The 25,775-nt window shown below is 42.7% G+C and overlaps 1 protein-coding gene and 1 long non-coding RNA gene across 3 annotated transcripts; one reads left to right on the forward strand and one right to left on the reverse strand.

Annotated features, from left to right (window-relative positions):
* The first annotated feature begins 10 nt into the window (after positions 1–10).
* On the forward strand, positions 11–25,468 carry PGM3 (phosphoglucomutase 3). Of its 2 annotated transcripts, none has more exons than XM_047763184.1 (13): positions 11–116; positions 2,183–2,396; positions 3,844–4,028; positions 5,624–5,691; positions 10,922–11,055; positions 11,980–12,175; positions 14,450–14,607; positions 16,430–16,513; positions 18,852–18,950; positions 20,321–20,434; positions 21,565–21,687; positions 23,537–23,710; positions 25,019–25,468. In XM_047763184.1, the coding sequence occupies exons 2-13, from the start codon at positions 2,193–2,195 to the stop codon at positions 25,106–25,108; spliced, it is 1,629 nt and encodes a 542-aa protein (XP_047619140.1). In that variant the 5' UTR covers positions 11–116; positions 2,183–2,192; the 3' UTR covers positions 25,109–25,468. The 2 variants fall into 2 exon arrangements, with proteins under 2 accessions (XP_047619140.1, XP_047619147.1); XM_047763191.1 differs by lacking the exon at positions 11–116 and adding an exon at positions 3,303–3,471 and having other exon boundaries at positions 2,348–2,396.
* On the reverse strand, positions 21,538–25,019 carry LOC125117389 (uncharacterized). The gene is made up of 3 exons (XR_007132609.1): positions 24,830–25,019; positions 22,677–22,837; positions 21,538–21,675 (listed from the first exon to the last, which is right to left on the reverse strand). It is a non-coding gene; the product is annotated as an uncharacterized LOC125117389 (long non-coding RNA).
* Positions 25,469–25,775: the final 307 nt, after the last annotated feature.

Raw genomic sequence — 25,775 nt, forward strand, 5'->3', positions numbered from 1 at the left:
GCCGGAAGCCACGCAGGGCCACGTCTGCTGGTGCGGAACGCCGCAGTCTGATTCCCAGCGCCGCGGCGGGGGAGGTGGTCCGCGTGGTGGAGGTGAGGGGGCGTCTCCCTGCAGAGGTGAGCTGGCCCGGAGGCTCGGCGGCGGCGGCGGCGGCGGGAAGGAGACATTCTGGTCTGCCTGGGTTGGGTAGACGGACGGGATGGGTGGGCAGGCAGGCGGACTGGCTCGCGGACGGCGCGGGACACACCTACTCGCCGCTGCGGCTCGGGAGCAGGCTGGTGGCGCCGGGCCGAGGGTAGCGAACTGGGGCAGGGGGCTCGTCCCCCTCCAAGGCGGAGTCTCAGGGCTGTCTCGGAAACGTGGGGGCGAAAGGAGAGGGGAACTAACCTCGTATTGAAGTTTGGATGGAAAAATTGAATGAGGGGGGCCGTTCTCAGATTTTCTTAGAGTGGAAACAGTTTGGATTTGAAAATACTTTTTTAAAGCCTTCGAATGCTCTTTGAAAGTAGTTTTAGGACCTGAAACGCTTTAAAGGGTGGAAACATTTTTATCTTGACTTAAAAAAAAAAAAAGAAAAAAAAGGACTTTCTGGCTGAAAAGGGACTGGTTTACGCCCTTTTGAATAAACATGATACATTACTAACTGGTCAGTTTTGAATAAAACGTCTTCAGGCTTGTGAAGTAGATTTAATGACTCTGGGTCAAAATTAACTTCCTGAATGCCAGCTTTTTCCAACTGGACAAAAGCAAACATTTTCACCATTTCCTTTAGCTTTTGTTTATCCAAATAGTAGTGAAGGGAAGTAAAGAAAACAAGATAGTTAGGCTGGTGGTTATGGGGACTGTTGTTCATCCCTAAACTAACTGGTAATGGGGCAGGTCCAGGAAGTGAATAGTACATACAGCTGAGGTTGGAAGCCCCAAGTTCCACCTAAAACCTGAGTATCCCAGAGAAGAAAGTAGTAGTGGGCTAAGGGCTGATGTTATTTATTTATTTACTTATTTATTTATTGTCTTTTTAAGGCTGCACCCTTGGCATATGGCAGTTCCCAAGCTAGGGGTCAAATTGGAGTTACAGCTGCGGGCCTACGCCACAGTAGCTCGGGATCTGAGCTGCATGTGCAACCTACACCCCAGCTCACAGCAACGCCAGATCCTTAACCTGATGTTTGATTTTCAAAATTAAAGTGGGAGTTCCCTGGTGTCATTCATCAGGTTAAGGACCTGGTGATGTCCCTGCTGTGGCCTGGGTTGGATCCCTGGCCTGGGAAATTCCTCATGGCGTGGGGGTGGCCAAAAAAATTAAACTGAATTAAAGGTAAAATGAAGGTGTTGCTGGTTTCAGAGCTTAATTTAGAAGGGTGTCTCCATACTCCCTTATGAAAATACAAAAATCCACTGCAAGGTGTATCAGGAGGTAGGGCAGTCTTGGAGAGGAGACTTTGCCCTTTGCTTTTCCTTTGGGAATAGGTCTCTGTAGCCTGGGAGAAATAGCAGAAGTACACAGATTTCCCAGGTACTTCGTCTGCTCTGCGGTCCCAGCCCACTTGAGAATGTGACCTTAGGTGTCTGTCAGCAGCTCCTCATGTAAAATTTAAATTGTTTAACTGAGACCCAGGATTAAGTTTTCCCGTTTGTAAAAGGAGATGATCTCTGATCTTGTAGGAATCTCTGAATCTAGTTAAGGAATCTTCACTTTAGTTGGGAATGGACCATTTTAAGTTTGCCTAGGGCCCGGGAATTGTTGGGGACAATGTGATTTCTGTTCTCAAGTGGATGATCCAGGTAATGCTAACCCCCCTGGATTTTTTCTACCATTCTTTTCTCTCAAACATAGAGAAAAAACATAGAGCCTCTCCTCTTTGGGGAGGCTCAGAATGAATCAGATCTCTCAGTTTGGGGTGCAAGGGTTTTTTTTTTTTTTTTTTTACTTTTTACAGCCCCACCTATGACATATGAAAGTTCTGGGCTAGGGGTTGAATTGGAGCTGCATCTGAGGCCACAGCCACAGCAACACCTCATTCTTAACCCACTAAGGGAGGCCAGGGATTCAACCTGCATCCTCACAGAGACAATGCCAGGCCCATAACCTGCTGAGCCATTACAAGAACTCTAGGATGGCAATTTTTGGAGCAAATTGTCTTTGAAAGATTTCATATTATGCCTGAAAAATATTCCTTAGTTTTGTAGACATGGATTTAGATGCCATTACCAAGCACTCAGCATCGCATGCCAAGCCTGATGGACTCATTCTTCAATATGGGACCGCTGGATTTCGAACGAAAGCAGACCGTCTTGATCATGTCATGTTTCGAATGGGATTATTAGCTGTCCTGAGGTCAAAGCAGACAAAGTCTACCATAGGAGTCATGGTAACAGCATCACACAATCCTGAGGTAATGCATTTAGTGCCCCCAGTAAAGCAAAGAGCAAACCTTTGTTTGCAGGACCAAACTATAGTGTCTGAGTGCTTTGATCCAAAATATAGATTCCAGTTCTCAAAATATGCCCTCTCACTGCTACATTCCTTTGGCTTTGAAATGACTTCCTTAAACTAGTGGTCATTTAGCTCATGACTGTTTAAAGGGTGTGGAGAGAATGAAATGAGATGGTCATTTTTTTTTCTTTTTTTTTTGCTGTGTGTCCATATTGAGAAATAACAGAATGTCATTCCCAAGTAGTTGCAGTGAGACAGCGTCAGTAATAAAAACTGTTACCGCTTTTAGTTGAGCAAAGTTGGAAGAGCTTGGAGACAAGCAGGGGAAGGGGCGTGGGCAAATATTTGAAAAGATTTAACTCATTTTGAAACTTTTCAGACAACATTTCTATAGCCAGGGCATGGTTTCCTGTTCTGAACGAACAGCCTAAATATGGGGCTCTGCTTTGGGCAGGTTATTGATGAGGCCCGATGGTTCTAGTGTTCCTGATAAGTCTTTGAAGCGTTCCTTTTGACACAGTTGATCTTATTCTGTACTGGCCTGTAACTCACTAATACATGGTTTAAATAATACACTTCTGTTTGCTACGATATGAGACTTGTACCTTCGTAGCTAAATCAGCAGCAGTTTTTATGTGTGTTAGTAAAGGATTGTAACCTCCTCTCCACCCCAACCCTGAAACAAAAGGACATTGCTTATTCAGTTTGAACGTGGATCACTGTGATTGTGTGTGTCTACATCTCCATAATTGCTTAATGACTTGTAGGCAGAACCCCAAATTCATTGAGTTCCAGAAGCACTTCTCAAAACAATTCTTAGCTAGCTGTTGACATTTACTCTGAACCACACTTTATATCTTTCCAGAAATTTGAGCTGCCCAGAATGGAGGTGCCTCTTCTCAGCTTCTGTGCCACACCCACTGGCTAACACGATGGCTAGTGTGTTCTCAGAGTACAGCCAGAGCAAAAGGATCCCCAGGGCCCTGGTTCTGCCACACTTGTACCTGATCAGTTAGTTGCCGGCCAAAGCAGAGGTAACAGCCCTGGAATACAGCTGGCATGTGTGGCACAGTGGCTGTGGGTTTAAGACTCAAGTAGATTTGATGTTTTAATACCAGCACCAACACTTATTAGCTGTGTGAACATGAGCAGATTACTTGCTCTGAATTTTAGTTTTCTTCAGTTAAGACCAGAGTGACCCTAGGGTTCTTAGGTGGAGCTCATGTGTGGTGAGGATTTGCGGAGGTGATATAAATATGACATCTGGTCCTGTGGCTGGCCTTCAGCAGTCACCAGGGAGACTGGCCAGCCTTCACTTTCGTTGGGGGGACAGCAGCTTGAGTGTACTTCTTCATGTCACCCTCACAACTGTGCACAGATGGCTTCTCATTTGTTTTTCTTTGAAGGACGACAATGGTGTAAAATTGGTTGACCCTTTGGGCGAAATGTTGGCGCCCTCCTGGGAGGAACATGCTACCCATTTGGCAAATGCTGAGGAGCAAGATTTGGCGCGAGCCTTGGTGGCCATCAGCGAGGAAGCAGCTGTGAATCTGCACCAGGACGCCTTCGTGGTGATCGGTAGAGATACCAGGTGACTGTCGCAGCTGCCAGCAAAAGCTTCTTTGGGAACAGTGGTTGCCTTAGTTTTAACCACTGGGACCAGGTGAAAATCAAGCCAAGTGGAACTGCCCTGAGAGGCTTCTCCACATCTGGATCTTTTCAGTAGGACGTGGGGGCCAAGTCACTGCTCTAGCTTGGGCTTCGAGCCCCAGCTCTCACACTTACTATGGGAGCTGAGCAGGCACTTATCCTTTCGGAGCTCACCTTTGCTCACCTGTAATATGTTGGTGATGAGGCCTGCATCGTGTGATCCCTATTGAGAATGGCAAGAGATAATGTAGGCAGTGTACTTGGTTCCTGGCTGCAGAGAAGCACAAGCAAATGTCTTCCATCCCTTTTCTTCTGTAGGTTTACTCAGTCTCCATAGGGTAAGAACAGGTGATTGTAAGTTACTATTTTTAGAGGTTTATTTTATAACCTGTGTTATTGGTTGATCATATGTCATTTTCCCATGCTGGAGTTCATGGGAAAACATTAACAATCTATATTATTTCCATGTATTTGTCATGTTTGGCAGCTTTTACCTTCTGTTACAAAAAAAAGATTATTATAAATGTTAGATTAAAAGTGTGCTTTGAAGCAGAAGCATTCTCTTTTGCGTAAGATCTGGTTTTAGCTAAGGTTCTTTTTTTTTTTTTTTTTTTTTTTTAATCTTTTTAGGGCCACACTCATGGCATATGGAAGTTCCCAGGCTAGGGGTTGAATCAGAGCTGTAGCCTCTGGCCTGCACCTCAGCCATAGCAATGCCACATGCAGGCTACATCTGTGACCTACACCATGGCTCATGGCATCACCAGATCCTTAATTCACTGAGTGAGGCCAGGGATCGAACCCACTTCCTCATGGATACTAGTTGGGTTTGTTACCACTGTTCCATGATGGGAACTCTCCAGAGATTCTTTCTAGAGGATATTCCTGCTCAGTTTCTGAATGACTTGGACTAGTGTTTGACCCTTACTATATTACCAGAGGGACTTCCTCATACCACTGAGCACAAATAGCCAAGTGACTTATGATCTGAAGCAAATTATCATCTCTCAGTAAAGCCGTCCACATGTATTTGCCTCTCAGCTATTATCTAGTTTAAACAATAGAGAAAATCTTTTTCTACAAGGCAGTTGTCTATTGACCTGCTTTATTTTTAGGAGGTAGACTGACTTTTTATAATGAAAACTAGGTTCTATACTCTTGATGGTCTAATACCCAGCATGCGTTGTACACAGCGTATGCATTCATTGTTCACTGTTCTCAGGCAGTGTAGGTGTTGTTACAGTCACACCTGAATAGGGATTTGGATGGGTATAGTGTATGCTTTATCCCTCTTTTCTAAATTCATTTCAAAGCCAAACTCTCCAAGAAATATATTGTGAAAGGCTACTGGAAAATGCTTCCACTTTACCTGTATTATCTTTTCAGAGTTTGCAGACTTGGCAGGTTTCATTCTGTTCAAATACAATGGACTTATTTTTCTGAAACCTGTAGCATAGAATTTCAGCATATGCTTTCACACACAGCAGCTCAGTCAGTCTTGGGATAGGATGTTATTTTCTCCCTTTTCTTTCCTAGGCCCAGCAGTGAGAAACTTTCAGAGTCTGTGATAGATGGCGTGACTGTCTTAGGAGGTCAATTCCATGGTACGTAGTTATCGTGACTCGTAAATTGATCTTTAAAAAACTTTTTTAAACAGGTCACAAAATGAGTACATATTTAACTTAGAACTAAGTTTGAAAATACAGATTAAAAACTTTAAAAAGAAAATGAACTCAATGTAGGAGTTCCCGCTGTGGTGCAATAGAATTGGCAGTGTCTCTGCGGTGCCAGGACATAGGTTTGATCCCCGGCCCTGGCACAGTGCCTTAAAGAAATCCAGCGTTACCATACTGCGGCTCAGATCTGATCCCTGCCTAGGAACTCCTTATGCCACAGGAAGATCAAAAAAACAAAAAACAAAAAACAAAAACACTCAATATAAACTACTAGCTTTTTTTTTTTTTTTTGCTTCTTAGGGCTGCACCTGTGGCATATGGAAGTTCCAGGCTAGGGGTCGAATCAGACCTATAGTTGTTGACCTACAGCCGCAGCAACGTGGGATGCAAGCCTTGTCTGGGACCTGCACCACAGCTCATGGCAACGCTGGATCCCTGACCCACTAAATGAGGCCAGGGTCAAATCTGCATCCTCTTGGATACTAGTCAGATTCATTTCTTCTCCACTGCAAAGGGAAGTCCAGGCTTTTTAAGTTAAAAAAATTAAAAAAATTTTTTTCTGGGCATGGCTAATATATTTTACTTGTCAGAGATTAGACATAGGAAATACTGATCTTAAGCCACTTGTTCAGTTAAGACTGAATTTCCTGCGGTAAAAACCCTTGCAGTTGCTTGAAGATGTTCATTCTGGGGTTTTGGTCAATAATCACATATACCCTGGTAGCCAGTCACGTGGTGAGTCCGCTGTCCTGGTCAAGTCATCATGGGAAATATCCTTGGCCTACTCATAAGCATGATGTTAAGTTTTGACAGGTGGATTTTCCCATTTTATCAAATGAAGAATTACATGCAGCACAATAGGCTGGCATCCTCCTCATGTCACTTGTGCACCTTGTGAAGGTGGTGTCTCTGCAGTGGCTGATCCTGACCCCTTCAGCCTCCTTGTGTTCCCTCCCTTTCCAGTTACCTGGCCTCTTCTAGGACTCTCTTGGTTTGCTTCTCCGTTAGTGCTTCTGGTCATTGAGGCTCCGTCCTGGTTCCTCCAGGGAACTGTCTCTCGGACACTTATCTATGGTAAAGCAAGATCACCCAGTCCGGGGTCACCCAGGTCCCAGGGTCCCAGGAGGGTTTGCTTAAGCCTCAGGGGCATTGCACACCTCCAGGTGCATTGCACTTTGTCACCTGTGTGTGCATGGACCTCTCTTGCATTGTGCCTTGTCACCTGTGTGTACACGGACCTCCAGGTGCACTGCGCCCTGTCACCTGCGTGTGCACTTTTCTGGGGAGAGAAGTTATAGCTTTTGTCATATACTCGAAGGGATCCATGATTTAAACTTAACCCTCGGAATCTGTATTTTAAAGTTTATTTCAGTTGCTGTCTTGGCAGCTCCCCATGCTGTGACTGCTCCCTTTCTTTAACTTCTGTTTCCTTGGCTGCTATTACTTCTCTGTTGGCTGGCTCCTCTCCCATCTCTCCTAACACAGGCATTCTTCACCTCTTGCTTTCACTTGGTCTCATTTCTGAATGAGCATCTTTACTGCTGTGGCTACAGCTGTATGTATTCTTTTTTCCTTTTTCTTTTCGTAAGGCTGCACCTGCAGCATATGGAAGTTCCCAAGTTCTGGCCCAGGGATGGAATCTGCGCTGCACTTGCCACCTATGCCACTGCTGTGGCAATGCTGGATCTTTTTTAACCTACTGTGCCAGGCTGGGGATTGAACTTGCACCTCTACAGTGACCTGAGCCACTGCAGTAAGGTTCTTAACTCACCGTACCACAGTGGGAACTCCACAGCTGCATATATTCTTTTATTTATTCATTCATCAGTTGCTCAAACATCTTTGCCCTCCCTGCTGTGTACAGCCCTCCATGCAGTCTGCTTCACCGCATATCACAACCTGCATTGAGAAACCTAATTTTTTATCATTGCACGCATGCACACATGCCTGTCTGTGTAACTGAAAATTTCATTGAACAGGGCTGACCCATGATACTATACTATTGCATGCAGCTGTTCTTGTTAGAAAAAGGCAGAAATGCTGGCTGGATCTCACTAAGTAGATACCATGGCCTGTCGACAGGCTCCGGCTTGAGGTTTGAGAGTACCAGTCAGTGATGTCTCCACCCCAGATCCACCCTGCCCCAAACCCTGTTCTTTTTGCCATTCCCCAGAATGGTTGACTTTTTCAGCACTGTCATTCTGACTCTGAAACCATCAGTTTTCTTGTGTTTTTAAAATTTATTTATTCAGTGTTCTGAGAGGGTTTTTTTGTTTGTTTTGTTTTGTTTTACCCTTTGCTCATTTCTCTCTCTAACTTGATGTATTTTGGGAAATGAAAGGAAGATACTGAGGGAAGCTAGTAAAGAACAGGGTTAGGGGAGCTCACTGGTGGCTCAGTGGCTTAAGGATCTGGCACTGGCACTCCTCTGGCTCTGGTTACAGCTGTGGTGTGGGTTTAATCTCAATTCCTGGCCCAGGAACTTCTGCATGCTGTGACCAAAAAAAAAAAAAAAGAAAAAAAGACTAGGGTTAGAGAGGTCAGCAGGGGTCGAGTTCTAAGCTTTATAGGTCGTGGTAAGAATTGGGGTTTTATACTACATGCAGTGGGATTCCATTGAAAGTTTTTTGCTTGTTTGTTTTTTGGCTGCCCTGCTGCATGAGTTCACAGGCCAGGGATCTGGTTTGAGCCACATTTGTGGCCTACACCACAGTTGCAGCAGTGCTGGATCCTTAACTCACTGTGCTGGGCTGGGGATTGAACCTGCATCCCAGAGCTGCAGAGATGCCAAAGTGGGAACTCAGCATTGAAAGCTTTTACGCCTGAGCATATAATCACATTTTCATTGGAAGCCAGTCACTCTGAATGTTGTGGAGAGGTAGAGGGAAGTTGTAAGAAAGGAAAAGAAACCACCTAGGAGACAGTGCAGTCATTCATGTGAGACTGATGCTAGTGAGGAAAATGGAAAAAAATTGGAATTAGTAATGGATCAGAAGAAGTTTGTGATATGGTGTGAGGCTAGAGCTGTGAAGAATGGATTTTGGGTTTCTGGGTTGATCTGTGAAATAGGTGGTAATGCTTTTTAATAAGTAACTGTCAATAATGGTCACTTAATTTTTTTTCTAATTGGTCACAAAATCCTTTTGTTTCAACCTTCAGTGTGTCTTTTGGAATACTGTTTTTCCTCTCCTGTTAGACACTTCCATTAAGCTAATCTTAGCTCTTAAGCCACTTTTTTTTGACCTCTTTCACCTTCTCCCACATAATCCTTATGCCAAAGCTGAAGTTGCCTTCATAAAATACCATTTCTATTATGTAACTGCAGGGCTAAAGAACCTAAGGGGATTTTTGTTTCCTGTCCAAACTCTTATGCTTGACTTTGAAGACCACTGATGGATTTTGTCCCGGAGTATTATTAGATCCTGGTCCATCTTTGCTCTTTCTCTTGTTTCTCACTCCCGGTGCTTTTCTTATGTGTTTCACTAGTTGAACTATAAGCTGTTTGTTTTCTTGGACAACATTTGTGGGCCATTCTTGAGGTTTATGATGAAGGTGCATTTCCCTAGCTGAGTTTAGTGTTTGCCTCTGCTGGGTGCATAGGGTCCCCCTGGCTGGTGGGTGACAAGGTTCTTTGATGACAGGGTTCCTTTGGGTCCCTGTGACTACATGAGTTTGGGCTGGGAGTCTGGGGAAGGCCTTGCTGTGGTGACAGCTCTTCAGGGGTGGGCTTTCCCCTCTGCTAGTTCCAAGTCAGCTTTCTGGGGAGGAGGTCCGGGGGCTGACTCCTTCTGGCTTTCCCCTGTGCTGAAGAGTAGTCCTTTAGGCTTCACTTCCTGAGGGCCTGTTCTCCCGGGTTACACATCTCAGACCAGCCATGTGGACTTTGTGCACTGAGAACCACAGCTCCACTTCTGGTTTAGAGGAAAGCCCTCAGAGCAAAACCGGCTTCCCTCAGCCCATATTCTAGAGTCCTTGCTTCACATAGATTTTGGTCAAATTCCTTTATAACATTGGTACTGCAGTTCTTTTTAAAAAGAGGTTTTTCTCCTATTTAGCATTTCTGGATTATTTTCAGGAGGAGGGTTCATCTCAATCATGTAGTTTGTAATGTTACTGGAAATAGAAGTCAATGATGACTTTCCTACATTGCTCTATTTTTACATTGTGACCAGTCTATACTAAAAGATTGGGTTTTGCTGTCAGTACTAGTTCTTTCTTTTAGAATTGAGTATGTGTCTAATATGTGTCTTTTCTACAACCAGTTAATTCTGGCACGGTTCAGGTGAAGGGCTAAGAGCCACAACACCCCATCCCTGGCTAGGCTTTCAGATGCCAGTTACCTGGGTTTCTGACAGCTCTCTCCCTGGGGGTCAGTTAATTTGCTTCGATAGTTAGAATTCAAGGGAACATTTTACTTACTAGATTATCAGTTTAGGGAGTTCCCTTGTGGCCTCATGGTTAGGCACTTTCACTGCTGTGGCCTGGGTTTGAGCCCTGGTCTGGGAACTGAGGTCCCATATCAAGCTGCCCACGGCAAGATGAGCCAGAAGCAGGCAGATGGCAGAGATTTCTGCGGGAAGGGGCGTGGAGCATCAGTGCTATCTGGGCACACCAGTCTCCACTTGCTCACCAACCTGGACCGCCATCCTTTTGGCTTTTCCTGGAGGCCTCATTACATGGGTGCAATTGATTAGATCGTTGGCCACTGGTGTTTGAACTCCTCCTCTAGCCCTACCCCTAACCCCTCCTTGGAGTTGGGGAGAAGAATGGGAGGGCGCTGAAAGTTTCCATTCTCTAATCACCTGGTTGGTTCCCTGGCAGCCACTCCCATCCTCAGGTTTCTAAGGGCTGTCCAAAAGCCACCTTGTTAACATAGCAAAAACACCTTTATTGTTAAGGAAATTCCAAGGGTTTAGAGCCTCTGCCAGAAATGGGGACAGAGACCAAAATTACATTTCTTACTGTAATATCACCCTGTGACATGAAAGTTACCACGATTTCATGGATGTATATACCTATTTCTGGAGCGCCTAAAAGTTAGCGTTTCTTGTGTTTTCTGTCTTTTTTTGAAGAGGATTTGTCACCCTGAAATTCACGCGCTAGGAGTCTTGTTTTTATTCGCAAGTGTGGTAAGTTGTTCTTTGTGTTTCTGTGACAGACTACGGCTTGTTGACGACGCCGCAGCTTCACTACATGGTGTGCTGTCGAAACACCGGTGGCCAGTATGGAGAGGCGACCATAGATGGCTACTACCACAAGCTCTCCACAGCCTTTGTGGAACTTAGCAAACAGGTGAAAGTCTTTCCAGTGTGGTTAGAGTTTGAGCACATGACTCAGATAACATCAGGAGAACAATTTATTTTAATTAGATAATTTGTTACCCCTTCTCCTTTTCCCAAAACACTGCCCATCTCCCTTTTCCTTTTAGGGCTCTGCAAGATCTCACCCTTGCATCCTGCTAACGCTGTTGTGGGCGTTTGCTTGGCAAGGAGTGTGGCATGTTCTGAAATGGCTGGGGGAGACCGCGGTGCATCCGCGATCATCATAAGTGTTCCTTCAAAGGAATTTGCTCAGAGAATTATTGCACTTGCTGCTGGCCTCATACTTGAGGCGTCTGCCATCCAGAAAGCTTTTCTTCAGTGTGTATATTAGCTTCATAAACCTGAACAAGATTTGAGGAGTATAATGTGTTTCATCAGCTAATATTGAGTGTATGTTATTGTCAGACACAGTTAACCCAGTCCAAGGCCTCATTCTCATAGAACTTAGATTCTGGGATGAGGTTGGGTAGGAGGGGAGACTGTGAAGAAAAAAGGCAAATATGCCCGGTGCTGTCACAGGCTATGAAGAGGGAATGAACAGTGTTCTTACCGCTCATTCATTCCCACATTTGAAGAACTGTCGTGTAATGCAGAATCTGATAATATTTTAAGAGACCTTGCTTAATTGAGGCAACATTCTAAGTTCCATTTCCATAATTTATTCAGTCAGTGAAAATGTTTAGTGTTTGTGTCCAAACAAAGGCATTTTCAAACTTTACTTTGGTGTAAACCAGTTTTCATCTGAATGTGAGCACTCTTTTGTTTCCTGGGTCAGAATAGACAAGTTAACTGAAATAATGGAGGATGTCTACCTATGCGTATGTATATATATGCTTTATGCTTCACTTTTACTTTTAACTTTGAATTTTTCCTCCATGTGTGTTTTCCATTTCAGGCCTCCTGCAGTGGAGATGACCACAGAACACTGAAGGTTGACTGTGCAAACGGCATAGGGGCCCTGAAGCTAAAAGAAATGAAACACTACTTGCCCCAGGGGCTGTCAGTTCAGCTATTTAATGATGGGACCAAAGGGAAACTTAATCATTTCTGTGGGGCCGACTTTGTGAAAAGTCATCAGAAACCTCCAGAAGGTATGTGAAATACTGGTTTCACAGAGTTCTAAAAACACATTTCATTTACGGACAGAGGTGGTCAAGTGACTTAAGAGCCATGCAGCTCATCCTGGCTCTGCCATCGTTAGACTCTGTGAGCACTGCACAAAACATGTCTGTTCCCAGCCTGCAAGTCATGTGAGTCCTCTCAGGGTGTAGGACATCAGGTGGAAGACGCAAAATCCAAGTGGAATTTTAGCAGTGGTTCTTGAGCTTTAGGAGGCATCAGATTGGCTGAAGGGATGGTTAGCTGACAGATTCCTGGGCTCTACCCCAGAGTTTCTGATTCTATAGGCCTGAGGTAGGACTTAGATAGGAATTCACATTTCTAGCACATGCCCAGGCCTTGTTGATGGTGCTGATCTGGGGACCATGCTCTGAGAATCGCTTATCAAAGGGATAGCACTAGTGGAGTTCCTGCTCTGGTGCAACAGAATCAGCGGTGTCTCTGTAGCACTGGGACACAGGTTCTATCCCTGGCCTTGCTCAGTGGGTTAAATATCTGATGTTGCCACAACTGTGGCTCCTCTCTGCTCCCTGGCTCAAAAACTCCATATGAGGCAGGGCAGCAAAGAAAGAAAAGAAAAAAAGGATAGCACTAGTAAGTAGCTCTGTTTTTCACTGTATCTGAATTAGACACATAATGGAATACAACTCTGCTTAGTTACCATAGCAAAATCCATGACTTCCACAGCTGGTGTGTTACGGGGGAGACTGTTCTTCTCATAGTTGTTGTAGTAAGAGTTGTTTCATATTTAAGTTCCATTACGGATCCCAACTTGTTAGCCTTTGGGCCAGACCTGGCTTGCAGGTGTATTGTGTGGTCTACTGTGTGTGTGTGTGTGTGTGTGTCTCTAAGTTTAATTGCATTAGTTGCCACCATTTAAAAATTCTATGATTTCACTGAAATCCTGGGATCTCTGGCTTCTCTTTATGGAAATTAGAAAATGTCCATTCTGGAATTCCCATCATGGCACAGTGGAAATGAATCCAACTAGGAACCACGAGGTTGCAGGTTCAATCCCTGGCCTCACTCAGTGGGTTAAGGATCTGGCGTTGCCGTGAGCTGTGGTATAGGTCGCAGATTGGCTTGGATTTGGCGTTGCTGTGGCATACGTAGGCTGGCAGCTACAGCTCTGATTAGACTCCTAGCCTGGGAACCTCCATATGCTGCAGGTGCCGCCCTAAAAAGACAAAAGACAAGAAAACGCCCATTCTCACGAGGCCTCATTAATGGGCTGCAGTGGGGTGGCCCACCCCCTTCGGCTAGGACATTCCCCCACAGGGCGCCATACACCTCCCCGCTTGCCCCTCTCATTCATGTCCTGCCTCACTGTAGGAAGTGTTTCAGCCTAATCAGCCAGTTTGAGCTCCTTTTCACTGAATGGCTTGTTTTGACCTCTGCTGACAATCTAGCTCAGGGTTGCCTGCTTAGCCATTCACTGGATTTGATCTTGTTCTTTCTCCTGCCCTATAGGATGGCCTCCATTTCTGATTCCTGCATCTTGTGCTGTGCCCCACAGCCCACCTCACAGTCACAATAGTCACATTCCAGACACAAGCCTTTCACTTCTTGGGTTGGTCCCTCTACTCCTGTCCTGGCAGAAGAGCCACATCTAATTTGATGTGCCAGTTGCTGAGTTTTCAGTAACTTTAGGCAGATTACACAAGCCATTGATCTCTCATGGGTTATAATTCTTTGCCCTTAATTACCAGTGTTTGTTATTGATGCTGTGACCACATAAAAATCACCTTTCTCAGAATTAAATCAAAGCATATAACCTCATCTCTTGCCAATTATTTTTTATATGTAAAGGATGTGGTCCTAGGGGAACTGTATTCAGAAACACCTGTAGCTTACAAAACTGTGGGAGCCTGTATTGCCAAACCACTGGCTGATAAGATGGAATTTTATTTTAGTATCATGTTGGGTTTTGGCTTAGGTTATGAAAATTCCTTTTTCACTTAGCTGTGAAAGATACTGATAAAAAAGGTAGATACCAGCTGAAAAATACCAGTAAACCTGTATACACGTTTAAAAGTTAAGACATTAGTTTTTATTTGGAGGGATAATTTTAAATACCTCTTGCCAGGTCATAGTGGACCTGGTTCTGTGTAACACAGAAGGCCAGTTATGATGAATACTGAACTGAAAACATTGTCCCTTGTAACTGGTGTAAGAGAAAAACCAAAAACTTCTCATGTCAAGTTTTATTCCCATTCCTTAGACTGAAATGGCATTTTGTGTGCTAGGAATTGAGATGAAGGCCAATGAAAGATGCTGTTCCTTTGATGGAGATGCAGACAGAATAATTTACTACTACTGTGATGCCGATGGCCACTTTCGTCTTATAGATGGAGACAAGATCGCCACACTAATTAGCAGCTTCCTTAAAGAGCTCCTGTTGGAGGTACAGTGGGGTGGCTGGCCGCCCTTTAAAGCCAGACTCATTTGGTGAGGTTGTTCTGTGTCAGGCAGTCACATGAACATCTCAAAGCCATAACTCATGGGAAGTTCCTTTCATTTGCGGCCAAAAAAAAAAAAAAAAGGTCATTCCGATCATTTCAGCGTTGGGGCTTTGGTTTTGGAACCTGAGGGAGTGCCCTTTGCTTTTTCACATTGGCGAAGTTTTGTGATTGGAAGCTTTCTCAAGTTTTAGTTTCTTCACACCTGGCATTTTAATGAGATTTCCATGAACGTCATTCCCCAGAGCCTCAAGTTTAAACAGAAAAATCTAATCCTTTGAGGAATTTATTTACTGTGATTGTGATAAGCTCCATGATAGATTTATTTTGTTTCACTCTTTTGGAAATCTCAGGCTAGCTCTAAGTATAAAGTATGATGATACCTATTTTATCTGGGAAATGTATACTTTAAGATTTCAGTGTATTCTTTTATTAAAAAACTAAAGCGATCAAGAAGCCACAGTATCTTTAAAAACGGTCTCTGTTTTTCATTTAATTTTACAGGCAAAAGACTGATTCAACTTCATAAGAATAGTTAAGTGAAAATTGTTAAGTAAAAGGAAAGCCCTACATACATGAATGACTTTATGAATAATTATCTGCCAGAGTTCCCGACGTGGCACAGCAGAAACAATCTGATTAGGAACCATAATGTTTTAGGTTCAATCCCTGGCCTCGCTCAGTGGGTTAAGGAGACAAGGTAGCCACACTATCTTGTGTGTAGTCCATAATTTATATGAAGATTCACCCTTAGTGTTGCATATTCTACAGGTGTAGATGAATGTGGAAGGACATGTTCCCATCCTTATGGCATCATACAAGGCATTGCCATGAGCTGTGGTGTAGGTCACAGACATGGCTCGGATCTGGCATTGCTATGGCTATGGTGTAGGCTGGTGGCTACAGTTCTGATTGGACCGCTAGCCTGGGAACCTCCATATGCCTAGAGACAAAAGACAAAAAACAAAAAAACAATTACGCTGTCAACACTTAAGGGTTTTAAACCTGCCCAGAAATCCACCTCAGTATGTGGTTTCCCTCTGTCTCCTAATGAAGCTTGTTACTGGTCATGCACCAGCATTCGAGATAATGAACATTTCTTATCCTGTAGGGGTAAGAAAAAAGATAGCTTTGCAACCAAGATGTCTTTCATAGGCAAATAAATGGTGGTACATGGAGACCATGGAATATTTTTCAGCAGTAAAAGGAAATGAACCATCAAGCCATGGAAAGACATGGAGGAAAAGTGAATGTATATTATGAAGTGACAGTCTGGAAAGGCTGTGTATTGTAGTATGAGTCCAATTATATGACAACCTGCAACACAAAAACTCACAGAAACTCTAGAGACAGTTGAAAGATCAGTGATTGCAAGGGGAGGGAGGAAGTGGACACTGAGGGATGAATAAATGGAGCACAGAGGATTTTTTAGGACTGAAAAGACTGTTTGATGCCATATGGATGGGAACGTGTCCTCCACATTTGTCTATACCCGCAGAATATGCAACATTAAGGATGAATCCTCATGGACCAGTATAAACTAAATCAGGTGATTTTAAAACAAAAGGATTCTGGTAGAATTGCTCTCAGTAATGCTGAAAAGTATTTTAACTTTTTTTCTGGCAGACGTAAATTTTCGGTGAGTTATGTAAGGCACAGCTAAACTAACTGGCTGATAATCTTCTCATCCTTTAGAACTCTCATTCTGCGTTTGCTTTTGTAGGGTCTTTACTGGATGGCAAGGTAATTATTATTGTTTTTGTCTAGATTGGAGAAAGTTTGACTGTTGGTGTTGTGCAAACTGCATATGCAAATGGAAGTTCAACACGGTATCTGGAAGAAGTTATGAAGGTATTGAGCCATTTCCGTTTCCTGGTAGCTTATTATCTTCTATTGTAAGATATCCCTGTGAGGAAATTACACCCTCCTAAACTTTATGGGTTGTAGTGCCTGAAGCAAGCTGTTGTCTACTTAAGGGTAAATGGAAATCAAAAATCAGAAAAGAATTTAAGTTGTTCTTTGGTCTTTTGTAATGAACGTCCATCTTTGTAACAGCAGAATAAGCCAGTTTGACAGTTCAGGAGTGTTTTCACAGGGCTTGGAATCACCTCCTGGAAATAATACGCACTGAGGAAGAGAGCATCCCATCCGCTTCCTGAGAGTTTCTCTTTCTTCAAGCCAGAGCCCTGTGCACTTGTCAGAGAGATGAGTCGTATGGGTCCTTGAGGGGGGGCAGTTAGCTAATACCAGTGGCCATCCCACTGATGATCAGGTGGATGAAGGACAGACTGTGTGTGGCAGATGGTACCATGAAGTCTGTTCAATAGATACACTGCCTCAGTCTTGTCGTGGGGGTGGACGTGGGTGTGGCTCAACTCGTAGTACAAGAAAAAGCGGGGGTTTGGTAGCAGAAGCGTAAGATGTGGGGGAAGATGGACAGTGGATTGAGAGTCAGAGGAATACCAGGGGTCAGGGAGGAGTCTGGCTAGACCAGCCTAACAGGACTTTTGCCAAAACACAGGCCTGGAGGTGGGAGATCCTGGCTAGACTGGTAGCAGGATTCTTGACAAAATTGGGCCCTTGGAGACACGGACAAGGACAGGACATATTCAGGCTCAGAGGAGCCCAAAGAGTCTCATTGCTGGAGGAGAACCCTTGGTCGCTGGTTGTCCTCGGCTCTGCGAGAGGTGGGCCTGCTCTCTGCCTGGGCAGTTTGCTTTCTCTCAGCAGGTTGTCTCTGTGCAGCACTGTCTGGCTTGATGCCTGTTCACTAAGAAAACTGCTTCCCTGCTCTCCTGTGGAGACATTTTCTGGGTTGGTAGATTTTATTTCTCATTGTTTCCCCGACATCCCAGGTGATCATCTTTTGTATCACACTACCTGCTTTAAGAGTTAGAGGATGGGTGGCCAAAATCGGGTCTGTTTGCCTTTACTCTTTTTCTCCCTGGCTGGGGTATTTTTTGCCAACATTTGTGGCCCTTTCCACATTCCTACATTTCACTGATTTTTGTTGCCTTTCCATTCTTTTCAAGCAGGAATGGTGAAGTCCGATTTCTTTATGATCTGGTTGGTACTTTAGGTTCCATGAATGAGCACAGCAGGTGGACAAGGACCAGGCATGGTGTGCCCAGTCCACTGCTGTCACTTTTAGTCAGCTTCTTCAAGAGAATTTTCATGTGAATTTCCTACTTTTTAAGTCTTGGCAGCTGATTCGGAATTTAAAAGAAATAGTGGGGATGCCAAATGAAACACGCTGGGAGGCAGCTGGTTTGTGCCCTGATTTAAATACATCACACTAAACTCACTCATGGGACTCTCAGTTGCCTGCTGTTTGCAGGGTTTTTGTGTTTGGTTTATTGTTTTAGTATTTTTCTTAACTTCTGCCTTAAAAATTTCTTATAGTAAGATACCCCATTGAAGAAACTGAGTATCAAGTGACGGTCCCTTTCTCCACACATTCTCTTCCCGATGCAGTATCTTTAGCCCTAGCCATCCTCGAGCTCTCCTCAACCCTGTCGAGGGCCAGGCCGATTTGGGCCTGCCCTCTTCTCACTTTGGCTGCTCTCAGTCTTGACTTAGCCATTGCTTTCCTCTCAGATCCACCCAAGGCCGGCTGCCACTGTGCTACTCCAACCACTGTCACTTCGTACTGGGATTAGCCCTGAAACCACCTTAATTTATGAGCCAGGGCTTATATAGCATACTGTGGCTTGAAGGCCACACCCAGCTTGGCAGCTATTTGCAAATCAAGCTTTATTGACATGCAGCCATGATTGTTTCCATGTGGTTGTGGCTGCCTTCAGACTGCATTGGTGGAATCTTGCAGTTGTGATAGAGATCAAAAGGCCTGCAAAGCCTAAAATAATGGTTATCTGGCTCTTTAGAGTAAAAGCTTGCAGACCCCTGCCCTGAGCCATTCTCCACACTGTAGCTAAACTGAGCTGTCTAAAATAATTGGATCATGTCACACACATTTGTAATCTTTCATTATAAGGGACCCTCAGCCTTGTGCTGTTTTGGTGCTGTCACTCCCCCACAGTGACACTTCTGCTTTGTGTTTTTATTGCTTAGTTGTCTTCCTCACCAGGAGGTTTTTTTTTTCCTCTTGTGTCCCTGGGATCATAGGTGCACAGAGAGTATTTGCTGATTGAAAAACGGCTGTTGTCTTTGTTTAAATATTGTGTTACAGGTACCTGTCTATTGTACTAAAACTGGTGTGAAACATTTGCACCACAAGGCTCAAGAGTTTGACCTTGGAGTTTATTTTGAGGCAAATGGGCATGGCACAGTAAGTTCTCCTAAATTATGTCTCGCTTTTGCTGGCACTTTTTGTGATGGTGGTAATAGGTAATGCTCCATCCACTTTGCTGAAATGATTGAGATGGTGATAGAATAAGATTTAGTTAATATATCTAACTGGTTCCATGAAACTTTTGCTTTTTTTTAGACTGTAATGATCTTTCTTTGTGTGTAATGAGATACAACTAATTTGTTCCTATTATATGGTTTCTTTAAAAATATGTAGTTCTTAATTTTCCTACAAACAGGTGGCCTGTACATCATTTAAAATATTTTCCTTCAACTTAAAATATTTTCCTAGCTGTGGTGAATTGGAAAGTGTTAGGTCGAGAATTAAATTATGAGCAACTAGAAATGAGTTTAATTAGCAATAGGCATATAAAATTTTTTATGGCTCTTAATAGAATGTTTGAAAAAGTTTGATACAATTCACATAAAATTACTATTTAATGTATATAGGTTTTAATATATTCATAAAGTTCATAATTTGTCTTTATTAAATATTTTTATACCTAGCCTCATTTCATAAATGGATTTGAAGTAGCTGATGGAAAATGTTACCTAGGTCCAATCATTTTCATTTAATTCAGAATTGGCTTGTAGAGGCCACGAATATAAGAAGTTCTTAGAAAATACAATTAAAATAGCACTTGAGTGATCTAATGCAGGGGTTGTAAGTGATCTTAAAGGGCAGGTAGTAAATATCTTAGTCTTCACAGGCCATGGTGTCTGTGTCACATCTGCTCAGATCTGCTGGTGGAGGGTAAATGAATGGGAATGGCTGTGTCCCACAAAACAAGTGAGCAGCTTGCACTTTAGTTGACCAATATGTATTTCATCAAGTGGCTGAATATAGCATGCTCTATTCTTTAATATTTGGTCTCCAAAGGCACTAAAGTCATGGGCAAGGCAGTCGAGGAACATGTGTGTTCTATTAAATGTCCATGGCACTATTTGTCCTAATGTGATATACATGATTAGCCTCTTTTGTACTTTTGCCTAGCTTATGTCCTCACAAATTTAGGACAAGAAAACTCTACTAGTTGCAATGAATTATGTTCTTCAGAGTAAAATGGATACAAGTAAGGCTTTAGGAACCTGGTTGCCCAGAAGTGGTCTAGCTGGCTCAGGGCAACATTTAAACTCAGCACGTGCATTCACCAGTTTTGTAATTCATAAAGGAACTTTGTTTCCCCCCTCGCAGTATCTTCTGGTTTCTGATTTGATCTTACATTAATTTCAAACATTCGAAAGCTGCCATTTTCCCCCCAAACTCACTGAAGTTTCAAAAGTAGTTTAAGATAGTACTTATGACTGGGGCATGCATAGTGTTTTCTGATTTTATGCTTTCTTTTGTAGGTACTGTTTAGTAAAGCTGCTGAAACAAAGATAAGACAACTAGCAAAAGAACTGGAAGATAAGAAAGGGAAAGCTGCTAAGATGCTTGAAAATGTGATAGACCTGTTTAATCAGGTCAGAACTGATGGGGTGGTGGGTGTTTGGTTACTTTTTCATTATTCAGAAGGTGGACAGAATAATGTGCTGTATAAAAAAATCAAAGTGGAGAAGTAAGTGGTGGCAGGCTCCTTGTAACAGTTACTGAGACTTACACTAAAGTGCAGTGACGGAACAGTTTTGTGCTTCAGATTTTCAAGTAATACGTAGCTTATACCTGGAGTAACAGATTCAGCGACCAAGTAAATCTGTAAGGCTCAATGTATTTTTTAAAACCAGCCTTCTCAAGGGAATTCAGGAAAAATTATCTCTGATATAAGGGGTCAGATTGGGTTTGGAGTGGTGAATATGGCAATGAAAGTAAAGCTTTCAGTGAAAGCAACAGAACTAAACCTGAGGGTCTCCCACACACTGGGCACTTTACATGCCTCGTGCAAATACACAAGAAGAAGGTCACCGGAATTCCTATTTTGTAAATGAAACAAAGGCTTAGAGCTACTCAGTAGCAGAGTATGGATCCAACTGAATGTGTGTCTTATCACACACATTCCTATTCCTCCTATTTCTCCAATTTACCATGAATGATGCTTTCTGTCAAGATACCAGCATAATCTACTATCTCGAAAGGGAGCTAGTTATAAGTAGGTTTTTTTTTTTTTTTTGGTCTTTTTAGGGGCCACACCTACAGCATGTAGAAGTTCCCAGGCTAGGGGTCGAATTGGAGCTGCAGCTGCCATCCTGCGCCACAGCCAACACCAGATCTGAGCCGCCTCTGGGATCTATACCACAGTTCACAGTACCCCCCGATCCTTAACCCATTGAGTGGCGCCAAGGATTGTACCTGTGTCCTCGTGGATACTAGTCTGGTTACCGCTGAGCCACGATGGGAATTCCATACATACAGTTTTGAGTCATAGAGTGCCTTGAGTTATCCAGTCTGATGTGACTTTACAGATAGATAAGCTGGAAGATTAAGGGCAAGCAGGTTTCAGTTTTCTGTGTCCTTTTATTTTCTCCTGTAGATCTCTTTTCCTCATTTTTCCCCAAACCAGTCAGGAGTTAGGGGCAGCCAGCACACCTTGATTGGTTTCTAGGACAGAAAGCATTCATACCTAAGCTCTGTTTATATTGTATCCCATATCTTGCAGGCAACTGGTGATGCAATTTCTGACATGCTGGTGATTGAGGCAATCTTGGCTCTGAAGGGCTTGACTATACAGCAGTGGGATGCTCTCTATATGGATCTTCCAAACAGACAGCTGAAGGTTAAGGTGGGAGTGAGATTTTAAAATTACTTCTTTGAAAATTAAGTAAGGCAATTTCCTGCTATACATACATACTGCATAGAAAAGACCATTTTCTCATATCTTTAAAAATTACAGAACAGCTTAATTTTTTTCTTATTACAGTGTATTTTTACAGTGCTGTGCCAATTTCTGCTGTACAGCAAATTGACCCAGTCATTCATACACACACTCCTTTTCTTCTATTATATTCTATCATAGTCTATGCCCAAGAAAAAATTGGATGCAGTTCCTTGTGCTCTGCAGTAGGACCTCATTGCTTATCCATCCTAAATGAGGTTTGCATCTACTAAGCCCAACTTCAAGTCCATCCCACTCCCTCCCCCTTCCCCTTGGCAGCCACAAGTCTGTTCTCTATAACTGAGTCTGTTTCTATTTTATAGCTAGGTTCATTTGTGCCATAGTTTAGATTCCAAACATAAATGATTATCATATGGTATTTGTCTTTATTTCACTTAGTATGATGATCTCTAGTTATGTCCTTGTTGCAGGGAATGGCATTATTTCATTCTTTTTTATGGCTCAGTAGTACTCCTTTTTGTGTGTGTATATGAGACTGGGTCACACACACACATACTTGGGTGTATGTACATGTGTGTGGGTGCATATGTATCTATCTATATGCACATCTCCTTAATCCATTCAGCTGCTGATGGACATTTTAGGTTGTTTCTATGTCTTGGCTATTGTAAATAGTGCTGCTCTGAACTTTGGGGTACATGTATCTTTTTGAATTATAGCTTTGTCTAGATATATTCCCACAAGTGGGATTGCTAGATCACATAGTAAAAAAAATACAGTATAGTAAAAAAATACAGAATAGCTCTTAACCATACTGTTGTCATTGAGAAGTATTTGGTTTCCAATGGTTTGCAACTTTATTATAAATGTCTCACTTTAAAAGATTATAAAAACTTAAAAACAGAGAGAGAGCAAAATAAGGATTTCCTCTGTACCTAGCTTTAACAGATTTCAACTAGTGTCCTCTACCTCCTCCATATTATTTTGAAGCAAATCCTGGACCACTTGTTGTTTCATGTGAAAATATTTCCTCTGCATTACTCTTGGTTTTCAGAGTATGTCCAGACGCTAGATTCCGAGAAGTAGAATCTGTGGGCTGAAAAGGAGAGAATTTTTTAAAGGCATATCAGATAAATTGCTGATTGATATCTGTACATATTTATACCAGGTTATACATTCACCAACAGAACTTTTGAAAGATAGATATTAAAGCCAGAGTTCACAGAAAGGGCCGATGATTGTTCAGAGTAGTTTTTTTCTTCATCGTTGTCTTTTTATGTCTACACCTGCAGAATATGTAAGTTCCCAGGCTAAGGGTTGAATCGGAGCTGCAGCTGTGGCTGTGCCACAGCAACGCTGGACTGGAGCCACATCTGCAACCTACACAGCGGCTGTGGCAATGCCAGATCCTTAATCTACTGGGCAACACCAGGGATCGAACCCATATCCTCATGGAGACAACATCAGGTCCTTAACTCACTGAGTACAACGAGAACTCCTTGGATTAGTTTTCTTTCAGGAGATTCTTATTGTGATCCTCTTCTTAAATACTTATGATTATTTGATCAGTGACTAAGTCATACAGTAATTATGGCCATATTTAAATGGGGTCGATAAGACACTCTGTGGAAATCCATCCCTGTGCTGTACTTTGTGGGACAATAAGCTGAAATGTAGGTCTGTTCCTATTGAAATGGCCATGCTCTTTTGGTGGAAATTAGGTTGAAGGGGTTTTAAGCTTCTGAACAGAGTGTGATGTAGTAACAGTGTGATGTAACAAATGCCTGTTGTGTAGGTTGCAGACAGGCAAGTAATTAGCACCACAGATGCTGAAAGACAAGTAGTTAAACCTCCAGGACTCCAGGAAGCGATCAATGACCTGGTAAAGAAGTACAAGCTTTCCCGAGCTTTTGTACGGCCCTCGGGTACGGAAGACGTGGTCCGAGTTTATGCAGAAGCCGACTCGCAGGTAAGCAGGGACAGGTCTAGTGAAGGGATGTGCATTGAGAGGAGGGGAAGGGGAGGGTGCAGCAGGAGAGAAAACCACTTTAATGGTGCTGGAATCTTCAATGTCTGACATTTATGGAGAATGTGACTTGTTTTCCAATTATCTAAGGCTCTTGTAATTTGTTACTGAAAGAGGAAGAAAGTTCTCATTTGACAAACCTAAAGTTCTTATTTCTTTTCATCAGTTCTGTAGCTAAACAAAATTCCCCAAATGTTTTTCTTTTTATTTATTCTAGATTTTCTGAAAGTGTCAGATTTCTGACTGTTGTGCGAATAACTAATAAATACTTAGTTTTACACTTGTTCAGGATGCATATGCATTCTCAAGAGGATTGTATTTTTTTTTTCCTTTAAAAACATAATCCTGTTGCTTTATGAAAACAACCAGCTTTGAGGCCCATTTCTAAATCAGGTGGCACCATCATCCATGCTGCTTGCATTTCATCTTTGGACTCTCAATTTGTTTTTCAAAATATTGCTTTTTTTTTTTTTTTCCTTTTTAAGGCTGCACCCATGGCGTACGGAGGTTCCCAGGCTAGGGTTTGAATTGAAGCTACGGCAATAGCCATGCAGGATCCGAGCAACATCTGCAACCTACACCACAGCTCACGGCAACGCTGGATCCTTAACCCACTGAGCAAGGCCAGGGATTGAACCCACATCCTCATGGATGCTAGTCAGATTCATTTCCTCTGAGTCACGATGGGAACTCCCAAAATACTCTTTTTAAATAAAACTTTGTATTTGTTTCTTCACTCACTCATGTCTATTGCCTTAAACCCTTGATAAAAGAGTTTGCTCGGCTGAGACAAAGTTAGAGTGTGGTGACCAAGGACTCAGAAGGAGGTATTTACAATTAATTAATCACAATTAATTTATACAGTAGCTGGCAGCCTTTTTGCAGAAACTTAGGCCATTCCAGAATATAGTGAACAAACATCCCTGGTGGATGAGAGGATAACTGGGCCTTAGAATGACAAACTTCTAGGCTAATGTGGCCTTCTTCCCCTTAAGAACTAAGTTTTATTAAATTAGCATGATAATCAAATCAGATTCTAAAGTTAGTTCACTGGGAACTTACCTGATTTAGAAGAATGTAACTTGTTTTCCTTTTATCTCAGGGTCTTGTAATTTGTTACTGAAAGGGAAAAAACATTCTTGTTTGAACACGTTAGTGAAACAGAATCAGAAAGCTCCCCCACTTCCCAAGTTGCAAGTAACCTGCTGGCTGCTGTCTTTCTCATGTAATATCCTTTCATGTGCTTCACAGGAAAATGCGGACAGCCTTGCATATGAAGTGAGCTTGGCAGTATTTCAGCAGGCCGGAGGAGTCGGAGAAAGACCTCAGCCAGGTTTCTAAGGACATTGTTTTATATTCTTGAGAAACTGGATTTTTTAATTTTTTAAAAGTTTTCATAGAATAGTACTGCCATTGTTATGATAGGTTCAAAGACATTTATAATCATAATATTTATGGTGCACTTTACTAGCCTGTTTCTAGATATGATTATTTATCTTAAACACTACTAAATTCTTTAGAAACAGGTAAAAATACTATACTTGTTAAATTCAGTTTTTTAAAATGAAATTTACCTCTGCTATCAGTCTCACTAATGTAAAATTCTGAAGCTCAACTATATGATTTAATCATTGACTTTATAATATATGCAAGGAAAAATTCATAAAGGCTGCTAGAAAATTAAATTTTATTTAATGCCAACTCCTTGTGATGTCTTTTCCATTGTCGTTACCTCACCAAAATGTCATTGTGCATCACTAGTATTCCCCAGCGTTGATGCAAATAGGGAGGGTAAAGAAGACTTCGCTAGTTTTTCCAGAGCAGTCTTCAGAAAAAGTCTTAGGTGACTTACCTCTTTTTTTTTGTCTTTTTTTTTTTTTAGCTATTTCTTGGGCCACTCCTGTGGCATATGGAGGTTCCCAGGCTAGGGGTCGAATCAGAGCTGTAGCCCCCGGCCTAAGCCAGAGCCACAGCAATGCGGGATCCGAGCCGTGTCTACAACCTACAC

This window comes from Phacochoerus africanus, chromosome 2, assembly GCF_016906955.1.
Source record: "Phacochoerus africanus isolate WHEZ1 chromosome 2, ROS_Pafr_v1, whole genome shotgun sequence".
NCBI classification, from domain to species: domain Eukaryota; kingdom Metazoa; phylum Chordata; class Mammalia; order Artiodactyla; family Suidae; genus Phacochoerus; species Phacochoerus africanus.

Coding starts and splice junctions, on each gene's coding strand:
- PGM3 (XM_047763184.1), top strand. CDS start 2,193: ATGGATTTAGATGCCATTACCAAGCACTCAGCATCGCATGCCAAGCCT. Junction 5,692..10,921: donor CTTAGGAGGTCAATTCCATG/GTACGTAGTTAT, acceptor TTTCTGTGACAG/ACTACGGCTTGTTGACGACG. Junction 16,514..18,851: donor ATCTGGAAGAAGTTATGAAG/GTATTGAGCCAT, acceptor ATTGTGTTACAG/GTACCTGTCTATTGTACTAA.